At 38.7% G+C, this 23,532-nt stretch overlaps 2 protein-coding genes across 2 annotated transcripts in view; both read left to right on the forward strand.

Moving 5' to 3' along the window:
* LOC103716585 (E3 ubiquitin protein ligase DRIP2-like) overlaps nucleotides 1–3,518 on the forward strand; it is a 29,034-nt gene extending 25,516 nt beyond the window's left edge. The window contains exon 7 of the mRNA XM_039129574.2: nucleotides 3,153–3,518. Within this exon, the coding sequence (XP_038985502.2) occupies nucleotides 3,153–3,323 (171 nt within the window). The 3' untranslated portion in view covers nucleotides 3,324–3,518. The remainder of the gene's footprint in view (nucleotides 1–3,152) is intronic.
* A 5,239-nt stretch (nucleotides 3,519–8,757) lies between these two features.
* Nucleotides 8,758–16,663, forward strand: LOC103716584 (E3 ubiquitin protein ligase DRIP2-like). Its single transcript, XM_088722957.1, has 7 exons — nucleotides 8,758–9,103; nucleotides 10,264–10,363; nucleotides 12,361–12,559; nucleotides 12,697–12,935; nucleotides 13,023–13,073; nucleotides 15,901–15,973; nucleotides 16,517–16,663. The coding sequence occupies exons 1-7, from the start codon at nucleotides 8,959–8,961 to the stop codon at nucleotides 16,661–16,663; spliced, it is 954 nt and encodes a 317-aa protein (XP_088579083.1). The 5' UTR covers nucleotides 8,758–8,958.
* The last annotated feature ends 6,869 nt before the right edge of the window (nucleotides 16,664–23,532 follow it).

A 23,532-nucleotide genomic window follows, 5' to 3' on the forward strand; every position in this document is an offset into this window, starting at 1 on the left:
CCACTGATGGCAACGGTGTTGCACAAAAGTCTCAAATCCACTATATTTATCCACCGATAGTAGCCGGTGTTGAAATCCACTATTCTAATCACCGGTGGCGCGGTGTCGAAACCGGTTCCTCACAGATTACAAGTCAATAGGTCCAACGTATAATCCCCATTGGCGGGGCCAAAATAGAACAGAACAGATCATAGCCATGTTGAGAATACATATATATAAAAACAGATTTCATAAATTGCCCAGTCATAGTTTATGAATTCCAGAGCATATAACAAAATTTTCAAATGAAATTTAATATGCCAGACCCATTTTACTAATTACAAAACATATTTCGAAGTTCAATCAATTTATCAAATAATTTAGAAAATGCACTTTGAAGCATTAAGTTACTTATCTCTTCTCGCTTAACTCCTACTTCAGGTAGGCGGATCAGGTTCACCTGTTTAAATTTAATTAATTTCTTTGTTAATTTCAGAGCTAAGCAAAAATAAAAAATAATACTATTGGGTTTCGGGTTTGGGTTTCGGATTTCGTGTTCCAGATTTCGGTTTCCGGGTTCGGATCTGAACTGGACCCAAGTTGGGCCCACAAGGGTACTACCCAACTAGGCCCAACCGGACTGGACTGGGCCCAAGTTGGGCCTGCAATGGAACAGGGCCCATCGGCCCATCATTCTGCTCACGGCCCACAGTGGCCTTCTTCTTCACCGAGCTCCCCATGAATAGGGGAGATGGGAGAACGGGAGAGGAAGAAGAAGGGGCCGGCTGGGGGGAGGGGTCCGCCAAGGCGGCCAGGGGCTGCTGCCCGGCTGACGGCCGGCCGACTGCAGTGGCGGCCGGCCGCTTCTGCGGCGACGGGCGTCGAGGGAAAATTGAGTGATCTCGATTTGGGGCCAAAGCAAAGGAAAGGAAATCAAGCATATTCCGGCTAGATCGAAGAGCAAAAAGGGAAGAGGGCTTACCAGCGGTCGACGGAGGCAGCAGATCCCGGCCGCAGGTGGCTTGATCTGGCAGCTAGCCGCGGCGACGGCGGTGGGATTTCCAACGGACAAACTAGATCGAAAAATAGGGGACTAAGAGAATCAAAGGAGCTAGGCTCCCGGGGTGGCTGAACTTAATTGGAGTGGTGCATGCGGTCACTGGAGAAGAAGGGAGAAGAGGGAGGAGAGGGTCGGTGGTGGAGCAATCACAGAGGAAGAAGAATGGGGGTTTTTAGTAGGCCCCCAATTCGATCGGTGGACCGCCATAATTCTTGCGGCGGCCGTGATCAGCGGTCGCTCATGCGGACGCAGAGCGGCCACAAAACGGCCGTGGGGCTGCCGCGGATTGTCCGCGGCGCCTCCGTTCCCGTCGCCCCTAGAGAACGCGGAGGGGGATCGCGTTTGCGATCCCCTACTCTGCCCCTTCCAAAAGGGGCGTTAGGCCCCAGCCGACTTCAGCCCAGTATCTCACAGTATAAACCATCATTTCTAGAGGACTTCACATCATTTTTTCTAGGAGAGCTTAAAATCCTTCTATATTGTCAATATACCAACAATTGAAGGCCTATAGAGGACCCCATCAAGGGCTTCAGTGGGGTTTTAGTGACATTCCATCCCAACAAGTAGTGAGAACAACGATTGTCATGGTGTTGGGAAACAATCCAATGACTGAAATATAGACAGGCGACACCGATCTTTAAAGTCTTCAACAATGGTCCCTATGAAACTAAAAAAAATAATTTTTAGTCATTATGTAACCAACATTATACACAGTTCGAACGACGCATGATTTGGAGTTTAACAATAATGTTCATTATAAATGCTATTTTATGCTTAGTTCATCCATAGCATTTATATTTAGCCCTCGAACAAAGTTAAGAATGTGCTTTCTACATAGTTAGGCATGTTTCTGTACACAACAAATCGTGTTCATTATACACATGAATAGTCTAGAGATTAAACATAAGATGGCCATCAAAATAATTCACATATAGAATTTTCAATCCCAAGGGATTAAACATAAAATGGCAGTCAATCTAAGGAGTGGACCTCAATGACTTCTATACCTTATCTGTATACACTATTGCAATGAATGACCAAATGAAAGGTACAACATGGATAGATACTCTGTTGCAAGGATTATAGCTTCAATAGAACCAATATACTTTGATCGAGAACAAACTGAAACCTGTCCTTAGTTTTGAATTTTTATCAAGGCCTGGTGGTTTCGCATGATTTCTGCCAAAACTAAACAAACCTAACCACATATACTTGCTTGAGTTGCTTCAATATTTATTCTATTGCTTGCTATCATATTATAGTGATTTATTTATTTATTTAAGCTCATAGGCTATATATTAACCATCAATGTTTTTTCATTCTTTTTCTTTAGTCAAAAGAGGGGATACATCATCAACATAAGCCTTGATGGCCTAGGGCCTGTAAATAGCCCTTGTTATGTTACTTCAAAATATTATTGAAACACAATTAAATCCAATACGCTTCACAAGAAATACATATTTTAGAAGAAATAAATATGACATTCCATAGCTGCATGTGATCAGATAGCCTCTTGACCTCGATATATGAGGAAAAATTGCTTAAATTAAATATATTTCTGTGTCATATCAAAAATTGAAGAAAGGATTTAAATGAGCTCACTCCTGAAAAGCTTAAAAATGGCTGCATATAATGAAGTTTTGAACAAATGTTTTTCAAGAAGCATATAATATGTATCTGTGTTCAATACGCAAGGTATTAGAATACTTTAATTTCACTTACATGCGACACTAACTTCAATTTAAAGTTGTCCAAACTACACAATGAAACTTATATACTCTAAAATGTGGCCCTATATTCTCATCGTTATGATATGTTTACTTTGTATCTTTACTTTCTTTATTAGAAAACAATACATGAACTTGTATGCACAAACCTTACATTATTTTGTGTGATAATAGTGGAACGTTTGTGAAAAGATGCAGTTTAATTCCATGCTCCTAGCTTTTGCGAACAAAGTAGACTAGTACATTCGGCTTATCAAGCATTAGATTTGATCTGCTATAGATGCCCAATTTAGTGCGTACATATATGTAATTTTGACTAACCTGCAATCCAGTCGTGCTCAGTGTGTAAATGTTCCTGTCTGATTGACTGAACTCTCTTGTAACAGGTGGAGATCATGTGCCAAGGTCAAACAGTGAGCCCAGTGATGACCCTGCAAAATGTAGCCGATCTGTGGTTCCAAACTCTATCATCAGATATAATCCAAGCACCAGTTGGATCTTCAAGCGAGGACCTTGTCATTGTGTTAGTTTATCGCCGCAAGGTTCCAGCCTCTTGACTGTCTTATTCTTTCAAATCTCCAAGAACTTCAATGTCTTTAAGTGCCCCTTGCAATTGGGCCCTTGAGCTTCGTAGTTGGTTAGCCTATGTCATTGCTGAGCTGCTGTATGTGCAAACCTTGGTTAATTACAGTCTGTATTTGTGCCATTTTGTAACTGTTAATTTACGTTTACAAATTATCATATTCAATCATTAGACCAGATCTTCGTTTGTCATTCTATATCCTCACCGATATGAGCTATTGTAGTTACCCCAAGCAGGGAATTTATAGATCAGCTAAGTGATGAATTTGATACCGCTAACTTATCTCATAGGTGCCATCATAAGTCCATGGTTTGAAGTTTCATTTGAAACTATAGATCTGGAAAAAAGAAGCGTCAGTTCTAGCTGCAAGCAATCCAAAGCTCCAACTTGAGTCCTTGCACTGTCTAGGCATTTCAACATTTTGCATTTCTTCCCTTTTTTAACTTGAACATCGAAAAATATTTTTCTACAATGAACTTAAGACCTGCAAGTTCTACAGAAGATTCAATAGCATTACGATGTTAGATTTCAGAGTAAATTGCTGACACTGGTTGGCTATCTTAGGGCTTAAATTACATTGCCACTTCTACAATCTATTCTTAGATCGTCAATGACCTGGCACCCTATAAATATGATTTTTGGTTTTCTTTTTCTATAGAATGTTGAATGGATGGATTGCCTCCAATCATTTTAGAGAAGTGAGGCATGAATTATCCATATCAAATACTTGGAAAAGACCTTCCGTGGTTTGAACGTGGGACCTGCTCCATTAGGAAGGGAGGTGAAACCACGAGGTGAATGACATTTGCACTCTGTGATTCTGAACATTCATTTTTGAAAAATATATTTTTGGTTGTTGCAGTAAAAAAGTACGAAATTGGTATGGGCTGGCATGCAGATGGACAAGTGGGACCTTGGTCACTCATGTAATTTTAGATGCTTGATGGTGCATCATAATTGAGCAGGCAAGGCCTAGGTGTTCGTTCATTTGAGATGCTTGATTCTTAATAGGTGGTAGAAGCTTTTGCCATGCTGCTGAAGGCTGTCCTTGCTTTATAGACAGATGTAGATGGAAGAATACAAGGGCTGATTCAAGGGAGTGCATCCCTTTTGAGTCAAATTATTAGCTTAACAAGCAAATAGCTTGGAGATCAAATACCATGTGCCCGTACAATTTACTTGAAGGAAGTTCCATTCTAGAGACAGAAAATCTTGCTTTAGGCCTTTTTTCCTATCTTCAATTGAAGATAATGTATTCTGGTAGTCCTGGTACTTATGTATTTTACAAATAACTCTGTTTGAATTAATAGCATCAGGCATAACGCATTTCTTTTTGGTGATTTCAACTTGGTTGTTGATTTCAAGGAGCAAAATAGGGATAAATTGGTTGTATCATGAAGAATGATGTTGGGAAACAGATTTTAATCCGTTCTGCTCAGATAAAGGTGATCAAAGTTCAAATTACAAATTTCAAGCAGTTCATATCATTATCCATTAGGCTCTGAGGATGACATGAGAAGATTTTGACCAACAGCTTTTCAAGTATGCAACCATACAAGATTTAACAGAAGATTTGTCTGGGCCTCACAGCTTGATTTTCTTTTTGGTGGAGTTCGTTCTTCGTATCTCATTATCCCAACTGGAAGATCACCCATATAGCGAAGGAAATTATGCTGTCGACTCGTTCTGCAGTGGCAAAGAACCTGCGCCTAGGCTGAAGATTTTTCCTAGAAGCTGTTATGGAGTTATATTCAATGGAGTTCATCTTGGTAATAATGTTAGGAGTCTTCTTGGCTCGGAGAGGAAGACGGCATAACAAAACAAGGTGGCATAGGTGGTCAATTTTCCAATGATATTAGCAATGCTAGATTTTGTCCCAAACCATATGTTTAATGATTTTTTTCAATTCATGTAACTAACCTCGTCTCTTTGGTTTTCTCTTATTTTCATGCTTGGATAAGTTTATGTGTTTAACATCTCTATTAATGAGATCGTGAAATCTCAGATATCAAGAGCTTGTGCAATGCAGCTTAGCTAGGTCTGAAATCCTCTTATTTCATCCATATAAACTCCAAAATTAATATTGCAGAGTCTTATCCATCTTGTTGTGATAATATGTAACATGGTTGTAGTAAGTTGGTAGATGTGTGGGTGTGCATGCTTATATAGGTAAGGTTGCAAATGAGCTGAGCTCAAGCAAGTCAAGCATAGCTCAACTTGTTTTGTAATCAGACAAAAAGAAAGAAAGAAAAAAAAGGTCAACTTCTTTCATGGTGGATCAGAGCTTGAGCTGGTTAATATTAAGCAAGACTCCAGCTGTTCACGAACAAAACCTTGAAGGATCTAGTGTGACCAACAGGTTTCCTGGATCTCTCATGTATATATTTTGAGCTATTTCTTTTATTTATATCTAAATATTATGGTTGAAATATAATATAGTTTATATAAATTATATTAAATTATATAAAATAAGCAAATATAAAAACATTTTTTATGGAGAAAATTATAAGAAAACTAATTTATCATATTCAAAAATTATTAATATTATCATGTTTTGAGTTTAACTGAGCCGAGTTCAAGCAAGCTTAGTCTAGCTCTATCTCAGCTGGTGCTTTTCGGTGAGTTGAGCTTCTAAATATCGAGCTGAGCATAAGTTGGCTCACAAATAGCTTCCTCATTTGACAGCCCACCCTCAATGCCTAGTGCATCTTGTGTATGCATGTGAGGATTTGTTGATATCCTTTTGAACTAAAAGATACTGTTCTAAAGATTATCGTTTCTTTTCACAGCTAGGCCCATTTCTTCTTCTTTTTTTTTTTTTTTAAGCGAGAGCGTGGTTGGTTTAGCAGATGTTTTGGTTTTGTGGTCTTTAGTATTATGTGAGGACGATAATGAAATGTTAATATTTGCTTACCTTTTCTGAACACAAAGTTGATTATCTTTCCTTTTCTCACCAAAGTTCCTTTCTGAACACAGTTTATCGTTTAGTAGTCCATAGTATTACATGCAACGACAGTGGAACATTAATATATGCTTTCCTTTCGAACACAAATATTGTATTCTGAAAATTATCTTTTTCTCGCCTATATTCCTTTCACTTTTTTTAACTGAGAATTTGTTGGGTTTAGCTAGTGCCTATGTTTTAGCACCCCCTAATATTACATGCAATGATAAGAATCAAAAAATTAATATACGCTGACCTCCTTTTGAACTGAAAGATGTTATTCTGAAAATTATCTTTCCTTTTCTCTCTTACGCTCCATTCATTTTTTTTAAATGAGAGTTTGGTTAGTTTGGTAACCATTTTTGGCTTTGTAGTCTTTAGTATTGATTGCAATGACAACAACAGAAAGTTAATATGTGCTTATCTTCTTTTAAACTCAAAATTACTATTCTAGAGGCATCTTTCCTTTTTCTCACCAGTTCTCCTTTCCTTTTTCCTTTGAGAATCTGATTGGTTAGCAGTTGTTTGTAGTTTTGCAATTTTTATTATTATATGCAACGACAAAAATAAAAAAATTGAAATAAACTCTTCTTCTTTTTTTTTGAATTGGAAGTTACTATTCTAGAGATTTTGTTTCTTTCCCTTTCCTAGGTTCTTTTTCTTTGAAGTGAGAATTGGTGGGTGTTACTAATGTTTATGGTTTAGTAGTCCTCAATATTACATGCAATGACAATAATAGAAGTTAATATATGCTGATATATATATGTTGATATCCTTCTGAATTGAAAGATATTATTCTAGAGATTATCATTCCTTCTCTTAGCTAGGCTCCTTTCTTCTTCTTTAAAAAAAAATAAATGAGAGTTTGGTTGGTTTAGTTGTTGTTTTGGTTTTGCAGTCCTTAGTATTCTATGTAAGGACAATAATGAAATGTTAATATATGCTTCCCTTTTTTTAACTCAAAGTTGATTACCTTTTCTTTTATTACCAAGTTTCCTTTCCTTTTTCTCAAATGAGAATTTGGCAGATTTAGCCGCTGTTTATGATTTAGCAGTCCACAGTATTACATGCAATGACAGTAAAACATTAATATATACTTATCTCCTTTTGAACTCAAATATGGTATTTTGGAGATTATCTTTCCTTTTCTCACCAAGATTTCTTTCCTTTTTTTTAAGTGAGAATTTGTGGGCTTAGCTGTTGTTTATAGTTTAGCAATCCCAGTACTACATGCAATTATAATAGTAAAAATTTAATATATGCTTATCTTTTTTGCATTGAAAGATACTGTTCTAGAGATTGTCTTTCCTTTTCATACATAGACTCCTTTCTTTTTTTATTACTGTGTGATAATTTGATTGGTTTGGCCGTTGTTTGTGGTTTAGCAGTTTCTAATATTATATGTGACGACAGTAATAAAAAGTAAATATATGCATATCTCTTCTGGTACTCTGAAGATTATTTGTCATTTTCTTACATAGGATCCATTTATTTTTTTCTAAATGTGGATTTGGTTGCTTTAGCTAGCATTTATGGTTTAGTAAATCTGCAATGTTATACGCAAAAACAACAACAAAAATTTAATATATACTTATCTCCTTCTGAACTCAAAGTTATTATTTCTGAATATTATCTTTCCTTTTTTCGCCTAAGCTCATACCTTTCTCTTTTTGAGCGAGAATTTTCTTAAATATGTAAGCAACAATTATAGACAATTAAGGTAGTAATAGTATTATAAAAAAATTTTACAGCAGCACGTTATAATATTTATCATTTGGTTGACTAGAAAAGATATCCTTTGAATATCGTGAAGTTTCCCATACTAAATTTAATTAATCTTCTTTAGAATGTTTTGGAATGCTATTTATTATCTTTTGTTTTGCATAAACATCCTTCAACAAAATTATCCTAGTGTAATATTTTATACTTCTAAAATGACAAATAGATTTCTTAATTTGTATCCTAACACATATATATAATATTTTAAATAACAAATAAACATGCACAATTAAGGAGATTGTTTTTGGAGTTTGGACGTCTAGAGCATAACTTCTTTTAAAACACAAGTTACAAAAACATTTAATTGTTAATATATTTTAATTAATTTTATGGCAAAATAAATTTTGAGATAAGTTGCAGCACAAACAGTCCAAAACCTCCCTAAAACAGCCTACCCATACAATAATAATCTCTGGATTAGACCATCCCTAAAAAATTAAACAGGTTAGAGGATCTATTACAAGCTGGGTCGGATTCAAACCAAGTTGTCAAGATCTCAGCCGTCAATAACCGCCAGTCCACTTGCTGTCCCCCGAGGGCATTTCAACCCACCTTGATGCCACATCATTTTATTTTGTCGCAATAACTCCAAAAAGAAACAAGAAAAAAAACCACACACTCGCCCCCCCCCCCTCCTCCTCCACTCCCCAAGACCAATTCGCACTCCCAATCCCACCCAAAACCCCTTCCTTCCCCTCCTCGGCTGCTTTTCTCGACGTTCTACGCCTGCTACCCACTATAAGGAATCCCACCTTTCCTCCTCTCCTTCTGCCCGCTCACACTCTCCCCCTCTTCGGTGCCCCACGATTAACGTGCGCCTCTTGACGCCCCCAGACCGCATCCTCCGGCGAGTCAAAGAGAGACAATCGTCCAACATACGCAAAAGATGGCGAGCGTTGCTCCTGAGACGGGATCTTCTTCGATGGGAGTTCTCAAGATCAGGCGGGACCTTTTGGAGGCTTGCATGATGTGCCAAATCTGCCACAAGCTTGTCACGGACGCCACCGCTATCTCTGAATGTCTCCATATTTGTGAGTCTCCCACCTCTCTCCCAAGCTTCTCTAATCAAAAGCCGTCTCATTTTTTGGATCTGTTTTCTTTTCTCTCCTATTGATCGGTATTTTTTTGGATTTTGGAATATCGGATTGCTGATGCTTTTGGTTCGTTGATCTCATCTCTCTCCTATCGGTGGATTCTACTGTTTTCTTAATTCTTCTTTAGTTTTGTGCGATTCAAGGCTCTATTTTCTCGTCTAAATTTGGATAGAAAAAGCTTTTTTTATGATATATTGTTCCATAACACTTCTGCATAAGCTTACAGGATCATATGCATTGATTTTTTTGTCTCTGTTCTTCAGTTATATTGTATTTGATCTATCAAGTTGCCGCATTTATGCTTTGAGATTTATCATGAGCTTTTGGTTCGAAATGAAAAAAAGAAGTTTTATTCATGTGTTGGTTGACAGTTTTTAAAACACATTATCTCAGACAAGTTTTTTTCTCGACATAACACTGACTGCCGGAAGTCATTTGACTAGCTTTCTTTTCTCCATAACAAATATAGATCTGATTATCTTAAACTTGCAGCCATTTTCCATCCCAAATAATAGATCAGTGGGTTTTTTTTTTATTTGATGATTTCATTCTATAACCAGCCTCTGTAAGTGGTGTCATCATTGATGAATTTTAGTAAAGATTCAATACTTGGTGTTCTTCTAAGTGATTTTGGAACATCTGTAGACCTTGAATTATTTGTTGTTTACTAAGAGGGTCTTTCTATGCATTTTGTCACAGTGTTCTATTTTTTTCGCTTCAAATTTAGTTTAAATCAAATCAAATGCCAATTAATATCAGTACTTAAACTTCAGTTTTATCTTCTTGTTGAGTTTGGTTAGCATTGCCAATTCATGTATCTTTGTTCCATTTCAAGAAGTTCTTACATAGAACATTAGACCAAATATTACATTTGGCTTTGTTATTCTGGTTTTCCTTTGTTCATTCAAGATATAAATTGACAAATATTATAATCAATCTCTCTTTATCTCTCTCTGTTTTGTTTTTAATATAAACTTGTGCCATCCTTCAAGAAATTTCTATTACACATTAACAGAAAAATTTTCCTTACAAACGTATGTATATATGCATGTATGCATGTATGTAAATGATTCCTCTTATTTCTGTCCTTCAAGCAGTTTGCAGAAAGTGTATATTTGAGAGGCTTACAGAAGGGGAGGTAGCTTGTTGCCCTATATGTAATATTGATCTTGGTTGCAATCCATTCGAAAAGCTCAGGTAAACCTTTTATCTATTGGCATGTTGGTGTACTTGCAATTTATGTCATCCTTGTAATGTTAATTGGTGCAGTGACATCCTTTTGTTATTTTGGCTTTCTTCTTTTGCATTAAGCAATGAACTATTGATGTCATGGTCGTTCTGCAAAATAAAGTTAATCTAATTACTTCCCATTAGGCTCTAGTTAATTTGATGATCTGATTATATGAGCTTCGCAATGTAAGCTTTCGAGATTAAACCTCTCCTGTAATATTACTGCCGAAGCTCTAATGAGTGTTTTGCATACTTTCTTAACTTCTGAGAATGAGGCAGCGCAAGATCCTCTTCCCTAGGCTTAGCTCAGTTAGAAAAGGTGCAAGCTCAAACAATTTTGAGTGTTGGCTTGCTTACCTCAACAAAAACTGCTTGCAAAAGTACAGAAAGTTCATCTCATAGCATATATGAACTGAGCTTGAACAACTTATGCTTGGCTCGAGCTCAAACTGAGCTTAAGAAACCCTAGTATATACTGAGCTGAGACTGAGCAGCCTGATAGCTCGCTCAGCCCCTTTGCACTCTGAATATAGGAAATGGAATCTAGTACCATGAAAATATTTGATTTCCAAACAAGAAGTAGAATGCCTGGAAAGGAGAATAATAGAACTTAGTTGCCAAAACAAGTAAAGTATGGAAGCTCTTAGGAAGCAGTGCGGGTTCGAGATTGCAGGAAAATCCTGAAGCAGGTGTATTAACCTAAGTAGAAAATTCTGTTATAGTGTTAGAACTGCAACTAATAATGATCACCTGCTTTTCTTCTCCATCAAATAATCTCCAATACAGACTAGAGTGCTGCAAGAATGAAAGTCCTTAGATTCATGATATCATAAGTTACTACAAAATTTGTATGCTTAGATTATCAGATTTTAATGCTCATTCTATTGTTTATTCTTTAATATGGTTAACTACAAGAGCTTTGCCTATTTCCTAGCAGATCAAAACATTAATCGAAACCAAAGCAATTTCTATTTCAGCATATTATTTCTAATACTATGATCAAAGTTGAACCAGAAATTCCTTAATATTCAGATAGATGTTGCCAGACAATAGCACAAAAAACAAGAGACCATCAATGGAACATAGCATAATAGCATATTTGATAATGACAAACAACAAAACGACATATTTGTTCTGAGCAGATCATCTTGGCCATTAAATAAACATTTGGAAAAAGGATTTAGATGATGAAGGGACCGAAAGTTAAGAGGTCCACTTGTATTGATCATAAGAGATTGTAAAGAACTCCAAAAATACAGGGCCGCCATGGTCCCTTGTTGCTATGTGATTCCTAATGGACGTTGCAAGAGTTGTTAGAATTTACCTTGCTCTCTATGTTTCAATCATGGCAACATCATAAATATGTTATTGTAGCTGTAGGCAAATATGATATCAACAAGGATCAAACTTGTGATAGGCAATAATTTTTTGAGACAATAGCAAAGACAAATATTGCAATGAAAAATATAATACTATTATGCCGTCAAAAAACTCTGGATCTGGCATTTATGGACTCCAGTTTAGCTGTACTGATTAAGTGTCGTGCTTGTTTTCCAGACCTAAAACTTGCTTATTTAAGTTCTGCACAATTTGTCCTATGTAAATAACATTGTTGCTTTTTAATGAACCTTTCTCTGCTTTACCTTTTATGTCCAAAATATTGGCAATTATCCTTTTTCAGCTTGTCAATTGCATTGATAAACAGTAAAGTCATCTGATCATCCTATTAGTATATTCGTTTTACATGAAGGGATATCTTGTTTATTATTATCTGGGAAATGTGGGAATGTACTAAAACCTTGTGGATATTGGTAACATATTCAAGCAACTCTAGGCTATGTATCCAAATTTTTTTATGATGCTATTTCGTCCTTCACTGCTATGTGGTGCAATTTGTTGAACTTCATTTATAAATTTGTGCTGATATGTAACTTTAAGCTCATTTACTAGTTGATCATATGCAGGCCTGATCACAATATAAAGGACATAAGGGAAAAAATATTTCCATCTAAAAAGGAAAAGGAAGATGCTGGGACTCTTGAAGTCCCTTCTGTTGCACTCTTGGTAGCAGAAACTCCTCGACTCGCAAGCCAAGGTGAATTCCAATCTGAAAGCTCAAATTCATTTGCGACTCGAAGAAAGACAACTCAAACTAGGAGGCAGGTAAAGGATATAAAATCACGAGTTCGTTGTAATAAGTAATTTCGAAATCTTTAGACACTCCTTTGCCCTGGTTTTGATTACTACCACCTATTTGGCTCTTTGCATTGATTCTGAAGAGTGACTCTGTTTCGATACAGAATAATTGTGATGCTGAAGACAAAGAGAATGAAGAATCATATCCGGACAGGCCTGAGCAAAGGACTCCTGTTGTTGAAGCAGATCAGGTCAGTGGTCCTGACGCTGAAGTCCCCATTTCTTCGGCGGTGGCCAGAGCTCGAAGGTTAGAAGGAGCTAGCCAAAGAAGAAGGGAGCCGGGAACCTCAGCTCTAGAACAGCTAAACCAGTATTGGTTTTCTTTAGTTGCTGCAGCTGACCTGTGAGATACTGTTACTTTGCTATAAACCATGCTTATGATCATGTTTTAGTCTCTATCATCTTTCTGATCTGTTCAAAATGGTTTTAGGGAAGGATGCTCCTCGCTGAACCAGTCACCTGCAAGATACTTGAGGCTTACGTGAGTACACTTTCTCCCATTACAGAGTCGAGCATATGTTTCCAATGTCCCTTTTGCATCCTTGACTGTTATTTTTACTGATCATTTTTTTCTTTTGATATTTAAATACTTATCTTTTGCCTAACCTTTGTTGATAATTTCCTATTGGCTTGTTTATGTACTGTGCAATGGCATGTTTAGTTATAGCATATAATGTAATTAATGAACCTAATTATACCTTCTGGATAAGTACTTTGAGATCTGTCTACCTGATGCCAGACTCCTAAACATGAGGATCTATGTAAATCTCTTTTTGTTACAGCCATTCAAGTGATCTTCCATCCCACCCTTTTTTTAACCTCTCGACCCGTATTCAAGAATCCTCGTCCCTTAGGCCTACTATATCTGACATTAATGTGCCTAAAACATTGCCAATGGTTAACTCTCTCTTTACTCTTTTGTGTTAAACAGCTCCATAATGCATAGTAACAAAGTTCAGTTCTAAAAATTCTTTTCTTCATTCTTTCCTTGGCTTAATGATTCTTTGAATTATTATGGCATTAACAAATTAATTATGCATAGTTCAATGAATCACAAATTTAATTCATGAACTATTCAGTACTCGTGCAAGAAGCAATTATGGTTTACAAATAAATTTACATACTATTTTTGTTGCTGCCATTTGTTTCCGTGCTTGTTTTAGCCTTTTCCATGATTGTTTTGAAAACTTTTTTTTTAAGTTCTTTTCATTTTTTGAATTATTTGAGTTGTTTCAAAACTGTTGGAAAATTCTCCACCTTTGGAATTTCAAAATTTTCCTCCTAGCAATATTGTTTCCTAATGCTGGAATAATGATTAAGATATCATGTAGGCATTTATGACATTCCTTCCTTACCACACACTAAATACACCTACACTAAAGTTCTCCTTTTGATTGCCCTTTTTGAGCTTCTTGTCATCCTCTTGACCGGATTATCATTTTACTTCCTATTTTCACGAAAACTGTATTACAGGTTGAGTTACCTGGATCCTGCAATTTAGCATAAAGTACCACATTTTACCCTGTTTATAAATTTCATGTCACCTTATTTTGAACCCGATCTATCATATAAATTATCACACCATTTTACATTGCTGCTATGAAATGAATAAATTCTAATGAGATGCTTAAGCAGCAAATTAAAAAATCTCAAGATTGTTTATTATTATTTGGCTTCTTTCCATAATATTAATTTGTAGAACTTTGATGGTACCCATTTAATGTTCTCTGGCACCTAAGACTCATCAACCATCACCAAAAGAATCTTAAGTATCATTCATGATCGAGCCTTAACCTAACCATTGACTATTAATAATCTAAATTAGAGGCTAAAGGTTGGTCTCGGTAAGCAGCTTTTATATTCTCATCAATATCTAAAAGCCTTATTTAAAATGTCTCAGCCTCGAGGTAAATATCGGCAATAAATTATATAAACCACTAAAGGTGGTCTCCATTAGCTGATTTCATATCCTCGTGACTATATAAAAGTGCAGATTTAAATGTATCAGCAATTTGTTTATTTTGAATTATTTGGGCTGGCTGGATAATTCTATAAAGACAGTAGTTAATAAAGAATTAGAAAATCTTATTATGAATGGAAATAAAGTAGTGTCGAACTTCAAAGGCATCCTCAAAATTAAATGATTTGGGACAAATTGGAGCCAATATTTTTCATAAGCTATCCTCAAAATTAAAAATTTGGGACAAATTGGTCCCAATATTTTTCATAAGCTTCTTGTTAAGATTCATACATAGCTCGTTGCATAACTTATAGTACTTTGTATCCACAAGCATTAATTATGAATTATGTTGACTAAGCATAACCATAAAGTAAGATCAAATTCAAATGGTTTTACTTGAAACACATCACAAACAACGTGTTTGCAGAACAAATGATTTTACTTTGATCTGTGACACATCAAAATGAGGCAAAAAGATATCCAATTATTTTTTGGCCTCTCCTTTTATTCGTTTAGGCTAAAATTTATGTTGTTTTCTGACACCTACAGTGTTGTTGGAACAATGACCTCCATAGGGAATCAACTAAAGGAGAGAGAGAAAGGAAGCCCAACCACCACCTGTAACACACCCTCTAAGAAGGATAGGATGAAAAAGTAAATGAAAAGATGCCAATTCTTGATTCAAATCCAACTACCTACATTTCCTTCCATATATTTCCACATATATAGACATCAATGTCATTTGGTATGCCTGTAATCTATGAATCTAAAAAACAAGAAAAAGAAGTTCCTGAATCTTGATGAAGATTACATCTCCCTAACAAACTTTTCATATTTTGGGTTTTCCGAAACCTATATTTATTGACAAAAAATGACATTATTGAAACATCCCAATACTTAAACTTTATCAGGATATTTTCTGCTGTCCCATAATGCTCTAGCATCAGGCATTTCCACTTCAAACTACTCATTTTGGAGGTCACAAAAATTTCTGTGACCATCAAAATCTGCCATATGCGCCCCTAAAACCCATCTTTCACAACTTCTTATAGGAATTGCGCCATGCATGAACAGGTCAATTGCCTCCAAAAGTATATTCATGGAACCAAGATACTGCAGCCATGGAGACTACTATATGATGTTCTAGATAATACATTTGTCTGTTCGTAAGCAATGATATTGTTTATTTATTTCTTAAATTATTTTTTTATTATTTTCTAGCTGTCATGTTTGATTTCTTAAATCATATTTTAACCTAAGATACCTAGTACATACTAATTTAGTGCAGTCATGAAGACATGTCAATGATTTGTAACACAACTCATCCCTTATCTTTTTTCTATTGCAGAGATGGCAATCTACCTGTTTCTTGTATCCAAAAGTATCTGGCGAGGAAACTTGATATTGCAAATGAATCTGAGGTGAGTTTTCAATTTTCTTCTTAAAGCAATACATCATGCTTATTCTAATTTTAGGTACTTACATTATAGATAGTGGTTACAAATTTTGTCCTAAAATGATCATTGGATTTTTGAATTTTGGGTCGTTTTGCTTCCATTAACAAACAAAAGTACATAAGAATTCTCTACTAAATATAGAAGTGAGAATACTGGATGAATATGTTCATGAAATGCTATTTCAGGTAGCATATCAGCTAGTTTAGTTTTATCTATATTGTCGGAGAAAAAATTGTAAGTTTTACTGAAAGCATCATCCACGTATATCAATTGTCATTTACTCATTGACTTTATTTTATTTCACCTAATTTTATAACGTTCCTGACTTACTGTTAGTAAATACCTCAGGAGCATTTATTAAGAAGAATGCCCTAACTATCTAAAATGATGCATCAAAAATTTAATTAGAGAACAAACCAGTTTTCTATAAACAATCTGTATCTCCTAATATAAATTATCCACAATTAAATCTCCTAATTTAACAACTTTATATCTGCAACGGGTTAGGCGGTTGTTATGCGGGTTGTCTCCAAAGCTAGTGTTGATGATGTTCAGCAGGGTGGCATCTATCCCGAGGTGGAGATGGACCCTGAGGGCCAGGAAGTGGACGTGCTTGTGGCCGACCTCTCAGTTTTTTCTCCATTAAGATTCTAGCATGGAATTACAGAGGAGCGGCAAAGCCGCCCTTCATGTCGTCTTTCAGGAGGTTGGTGCAGAACCACGGACCAGAGATCTACTTCTTCTATGAAAAACATATGTCCGACAGTGGGCTTCACCGAGTATAGCGGCATCTAGCGGCAGACTGGAAGATCTATGTAGTAGAATCCCAAGGGTTGTCCGGCGGTATTTTGGCTATGTGGAAGCAGGGTGTGGCGTCAGTAGACATTTTCCACAACTGCTCCCAACAGGTTATTATGGTCATCTCAAAACCTAATACAGCACCATGGGTTTTAAGCGGCGTGTATGCGAGTACTGACCATAGGACTAGGAGAGTCCTGTGGGACGAAATCACCCATTTAGTTGCCTAGGGGTTTCCGTTAGCGGTGGTGGGAGATTTCAATTGTATCCAGGACGCTAGTGAGAAGAGAGGTGGAAGGGCTTTTACCGTTATAGTAGATAAGAGGGAGTTTCGAGACTTCCTATCGCGAAACGGCCTAGTGGACCTGGGCTTCTCCGGACCGCGGTTTACCTGATGTAGCAACCAGTCCAGTAGAGCCAAGGTTTGGAAGAGGCTTGACAGGGCCATGGCGTCCACTAATTGGATTATCCGGTTCCCTTCCTGTCGAGTCAGCTATTTATCTCGAATTGCCTCGGATCATTGTCCACTACTGATCTCAACGGCATCCGACTCTAGTCACCATTGCCCCTTCTGCTTTGAGAAGGTTAGGTTATCTTACCCTCAGTCCTGGGACATTGTCCGAGAAGCTTGGAGCTTGCCGGTGCGCGGCGATGCCATACAGAGTGTTTCTCGAAAATTAAAGCTGACCAAGAGATGGCTGCACCGCTAGAACCGTGAGGTTGTAGGCGATATTTTTAAGAAGCTGGAGGGAGTGGAGGTCGCGATAGCTAACCTTCAAAGAAAAGAAGATCCTAAGGGTGCACTCTCGGAGGCCAACATGGTATGCCTTTGGGAGCTTCTTGTGACTCATCACTCGATCTTGCGACAACATGAGATATTCTGGAGACAGAAGTCCAAAATCCAATGGGTCAGGGAGGGTGATCGGAACACTAGTTTCTTCCATCGGACCACGGTTATTAGAAAACAGAGGAATATGATCCGATCCCTGCGAGATGGGACGGGTCAGCAGGTGGAGGAGGACCTGGCGATTAGACAGGTCTTGCTTGATTTCTTCCGCTGTAGATGGTTAGAGGATAGTGAGGGTGACGAGGTCGACCTACTCCCAAGGGCCAACATGGGTATTGGAACTACAGAGAATGCGTTATTGGTTCTACCGGTGGTGGAGGTGCGGAGGCGGTCTGGGCCCTACGAGAGGATAGGGTTAAGGCTCCTGGTCCAGATGGGTTCCTACCCTTCTTTTTTTGAAAATACTGGTGCATTGTCCGGACGGTTGTGGTTGAAGCAGTTCTGTGTTTCTTCAGTCGGGCAGGAATGCCTGATGAATGGAAGGCCAAATTCATCATGCTGATACCGAAGCGTCAGGACGCGGCAGAACCGAGCCACTTTAAGCCTATCAGCTTGTGCACCGCCTTATATAAAGTGGTGGCTAGAATACTAGTGGAGTGGATGAAGCCCTTGCTTTCCGAAATTATCTATCAGGAGCAAGGAGCTTTAATGAGAGGTAGGAGCATCTTCGATAATATCATGTTGGCTCAAGAGATGATGTGGGATCTTCAGCGGACCCCGATACGGCGAAACCTGTTGGTTGTCAAACTAGACATGGAACGAGCTTATGATAGAATTCGGTAGAGCTTTCTTAGGCGAGCCTTGGAGAGTCTTGGCTTCCACGAGATTTGGATTGATTGGGTGCTGGGGTGTGTTTCGGGCTTCGGCAGGGATGTCCTTTATACCCATACTTGTTTATCATTTGCTCTGATGTCTTGTCTCGGGCACCACGGGCTGCATGTGCCGCCGGAGAGCTGGAGGCTTACGTCCCAGCTCTAGGGGCCCAACCGATATCTCACTTACTCTTCACCGATGACTGTCTCCTCTTGACGAGGGTGCAAGTAGAGGATGCACGGGCCCTCAGGAGGGTGTTGGACGACTATTGCTCGGGGCAGAGAGTGAATGCCCAAAAGTCAACCATCTCCTTCAACCTTAGCACGATGCCAGGGGTTCGACAGGGGATCTGATGAATTCTGGAAATGTCAGAGCAGGACGGGACCTAGAGCTACCTAGCGTACCGATCACAGGTGGGAGAGTGCGGATATCTGAGTGCACCGAGCTGGTACAACGGGTTCAGAGTAGGCTGGAGGAATGGCAGGCAGCGTCTCTATCTATAATGGGTAGATTGACGCTGATCAGATCTGTACTTGGATCTATGCTCATCTATCTTATGGCAAATATGGTGGTGCCAAGGACAGTGCTACTAAAGATTGGACGGCTACTTCGGAGCTTCTTATGGGGCTCGTATGGAGGTGATCGAAGGGTGCACTTAGTGGCATGGAAGAGCATCTGCCTTCCAGTCCATGAGGGTGGCCTCGGGGTTCTGTCTCTCCTGGAGAGGTGGAAGGTGCTCATTGCCCGGCATGCAATCCGGTTCTTTTTGGAGCCACAAGGAATCTGGAGCTGGACCATGGCAGCCCGCTATGGGCGGCTGGGCCCTAAGGCACGAGCACGAGGGTGGAGAATTATCTTTCTATGGCGAGAGATTGCGAAGTACTTGCCTACTACTTTGGTGCACGCTAGATGGCTGATAGATGATGTACGCAGTATTGATGTGGCTGGAGACTCGTGGGTAGATGCCCTCCCCTTGTGGCATTGGCCGACTATGGTCAGTGTCGAGGTTGCGAAGGGTCTGTGGGTCTGTGACTTCCTTGTCTCTGGGGGGCTGCATGGGACGAGACTAAGTTGGTTCAGCTTTTCGAAGGGCATCTGGCGAAAAGAGTCCAATCCCTCCCGCTACCTGGGTGTGCAGGTCCTGACGTGCAAGTTTGGAGCACCTCTACCAGGACTAGCGTCAGGGTAGGCGATCTCTCTTGCATTCTCCGACGGCAGTATGAGCCGGGGCCTGACTGCACCTGGATCTGGCACTTGGGACTCCATCCAAGGGTAGCCCTATTTCTTTGGAAGGTGATCTGAGACTGTCTTCCGACAAGAGCAGTTCTTAGCAGACGACGACTGAGGATTCTCCCTGTATGTGGGGATTATGGTGTGAACAAGATGGTGGATCATGCCTTGTTTCAGTGCACATGGGTTAGGGCGACTTGGCGACTGGCAGGGATCCTGCAGGAGGTTTGGAGCTAGAGGAACCAGTTTTTATAGGCTATATGCCGATGCTCGGAGTCCCCACTGCTTCGCCAGGAGGCAACCCGAGCGATTTGCACGTCCTACCAGATTTGGCTGGCTAGGAATGCTCGTACCTTTGGCGAACGTAGTATGTCCCCAAGACTTGTGGTGGAGAGCGCCCGTGTGCAGGCGGCGGAGCTCAGTCACATCTTATCCGTCGAAGGGACCTTGATAGCTCAGAACATCTGGAGTTTCCATTTTGCTTCAGTAGCATTCCGTATGGTGTTTTTCACCTGAAAGCCTCCACCTCCAAATTTCTCAAGGTCAACTTCGATGGGTCCATCTTGGACGGAGGTACGCGGGGCAGGGCACATTTTGTTATTCGGAAACCGTCTGCGAGGGTCGTGGCTGCAAGGGGTAGTCAGCTCTTCGACATTTCGATTTCGGGTGCGGAGTTGAAGGCCGCTTGGGCGGGCCTTCGTCATGCTCGGTATGTTTTACGGGCCAGTTCCATTATCCTGGAGGAGGACTCAGCCACGATCATTAGTTGGATCCAGGGGGCCAAGGGGTAATGTTTGTGTCCGCCCTTTGCTCCGAGATACTGGGCAATGATGAGGGATGGAGAGGCATTCTAGGCCAAGCATGTTTTCTGTCAAGCTAATAGGGCTGCGAACTGGGTGGCTAGTTATGTAGCCAGTCACTCCGGTAGTACCCTATGGGCTGGAGATAAGGAGTTGCCCCTGGCACTCCGAGGTATTTTATTTTTTTATTTTATTGGGTGTATCTGTACTCGTCAAGTATGATCCAACCATCTTAGCAAAAAATAAATAAATAAATAAATTTTAGTAAAATGCTATGGGGTGCCCATTATGTGCACACAGAAAATTCCTTGGGGCCACTTATAGTGGCTTGGCAACTCCACATCTGACTACCCCTGTGTATTCTGCTAATTTGTAGAATATACACCAATCTCCTCATGCAACATGGTAGAACTTTTGGTGTACATGAAAAAGGATTCTTGGAGCAATACTCAAAATTTCAACCACTCATGGTGACAAAGAGAAGGAATGAGTGCAAGAAAGGGAATGAGTACAATACATGAATTGATTGGAGTGATTTTTTAGGATAGTTTAGAAATCAAATCTGAAAAGGTTAATTGATAACTAAAATAGCATATTTGAATTGTAGTTAAATTATTAATGGAAATATTATGCATCATCACCACTTAGCAAGGGCGATGACTTCAAGTAATGTTCCCAAGGCATCTATTAACAATTCATGTTTCATAAATTGGTTGATATTCTATTCAAATAGACAAAAGTTTTCTTAGGGTTCATTAGGATGGCAAAGATCTTATCAATTCAATAAGATCTTCCAACGACACTTCCACTAAGAGATGTAGTTAAAAAACTATGTAGTTTGTGAATGAAATCGGAACCACTAAAGGAGAGTTTATGCTGGGAATTAATTCTTCTTTTCTTTAGGAGAACCAATTTGATTTTAGAGGTGATTATTATAACTGCTTAAAACCCAAAACAAAGTTCTTGTATTTGGAAAAAAAAAAAAGACCCCTCTCCAACATTATCTCTTCACCCAACGTCTTGCTAGCTTGCACCAAATATGGCATATTGGGCAAGTAGCTTACCGAGGCACCCAAAAAGGCCATTATGTATGCTTCTACTACTTGTTAAATATCAACAACATGTTGACTATGGACTCCTTTGTTAATCTTGAGATCCTTTAGTATCTTGTTCCTACTATCCTAACTTTTCATGGAAATTCTATTAGATTTTATCCTAGTCTAATCTTTTAAATTCATGCACACCATGGAATGTTGTACCTCCCCGAACCACTTGGTTTGAGGTATACCAAGCCGTATCGAGAGGGGACCAGCACGTTTCACCCCTCGATTCGAGAAATCCAGCAAAACAGAGGAGAGGGAGGAGTGAGGAAAAGGGAAAAAAAGAGGGAGGGAGGGAGAAAAAGGGAGGGAAAAGGGGAGAGGGAGAGAGGCCGAGAGAGGGAGAGAGAGAGATAGGGAGGGAGTGCTGATTTCACTTAAAAAATTCAATAAAAATAGGAGAAGAGCCCCTATTTCATTTCGAAACAAGGACTACGTCCTTGTTCTTGTGCTGCAGGAGGAGAGGGGACTCGAAAGCCCCCACTCTCCCCTTCTCCTGGCCTGTCTCTCCCCACCTCCCTCTCCCTCTCTCTCTCTCTTCCGTCCTTCCTCTGCCTCCCTCTCTCTCTCTTTTTCTCTCTTTCCTTCTCCCTGTCCCCCTTCTTCGCTGGCTCTCGCTATGTCTATATGGACCCAAAATGGAATAGCATGGTACCATACCATATCGTACCATTGGGTAACCGTTATGAGTCTCGATACCGGCAGGTAACCGATACGGATCTCAGTACCAGCACAACTTACCTTGACCCATAAAAAGGCTGTCCCAATTGCTCCTACATCACTTTCATTTTGTCATAGTATGTTATTCTATTGCTTTTCCGAAGTTGTTTTCCATTTAACTTGATGTAAAGAGACTAACCTTTTTCCTCATCACAATAAGGTTATAGCCTAAATATAGGTGATGGGTTCACCTGAACTACTTCTGTATCAATTATTTTATATAATGCCATGTCTTTTAACATTATTAACACCTTCATGTTAAGTTCAGCCATCCTCATTCAAATTTGTTTATTTATTTCATCCTTTTCTTTGATTTGTTGATTGATAAGTGTACCATTGAGGTTAGCAATGCAAGCGGATTGTATATAATCATTTTGATTTGTTTCCATATCCTAATTTATCTAGATATGGATACAAGTTTTAGCATCCAACTAATATCCACATATATATTCATTTCTATCAAGAAAAAGCAGATATAGATATGGATACATAACTCTCTGATTGAAATTTCAATAGCAGATTCTGTTTGCAATCCTATTTAGTCTTATATAGCTCATAAACTTTAAAGAGATATAAGCTACAATATGAACATGTTTTTTTATCTTCCAAACTGTAATAAATTTGATTTGGTGGCTCATAATGTTTAGTTATCTCCATTTATATCTGTATTTTCAACATCCAATTTATATCCTATCCATTTAAAACAAGCATGGATATGAATTTTAGCATCCCTTCATATTTGTGTTCCTATCCATATCTATCAAATAAAAACAGAAATGGATATGGATACATTGATATTTGATATATATCCTATCCATTTTCAGCCTTAATTTACATTATGATAAATAATATTTTTGTAAGGACTTGACTTTTAATCATGTCATGGATGTCAATGTTTTGTTTCAAATACTTAAAGATAGAAGGCATAATACAGTGAAGTATTTCTTAGGATATTCATAGGCAGGGTGAACATGTCACTAGGAGTCTAGGAGGAATGAAAATGATAGTGAGTTCAATAGAAAAAAAAAAAAGGCAACAAATGTCATGAAATAAAAACGAAGGATAAATCAACAGGTTTTTGCACCATATGATTTACAAGCATTCTTGACAGTTACTTGTGTATGTACAAGGTGCTAAGGGTTTGCTAGCTTGGAGTTGCCATGATATGTAGCTGCCATAACGAGCCATGCTAGCTAGGGTGCATCAGGATGATAC

The sequence above is a fragment of the Phoenix dactylifera genome, chromosome 5 (genome assembly GCF_051530095.1).
Source record: "Phoenix dactylifera cultivar Ajwa chromosome 5, Ajwa_hap1_PhDact_Kaust_v1.1, whole genome shotgun sequence".
Classification (NCBI taxonomy): domain Eukaryota; kingdom Viridiplantae; phylum Streptophyta; class Magnoliopsida; order Arecales; family Arecaceae; genus Phoenix; species Phoenix dactylifera.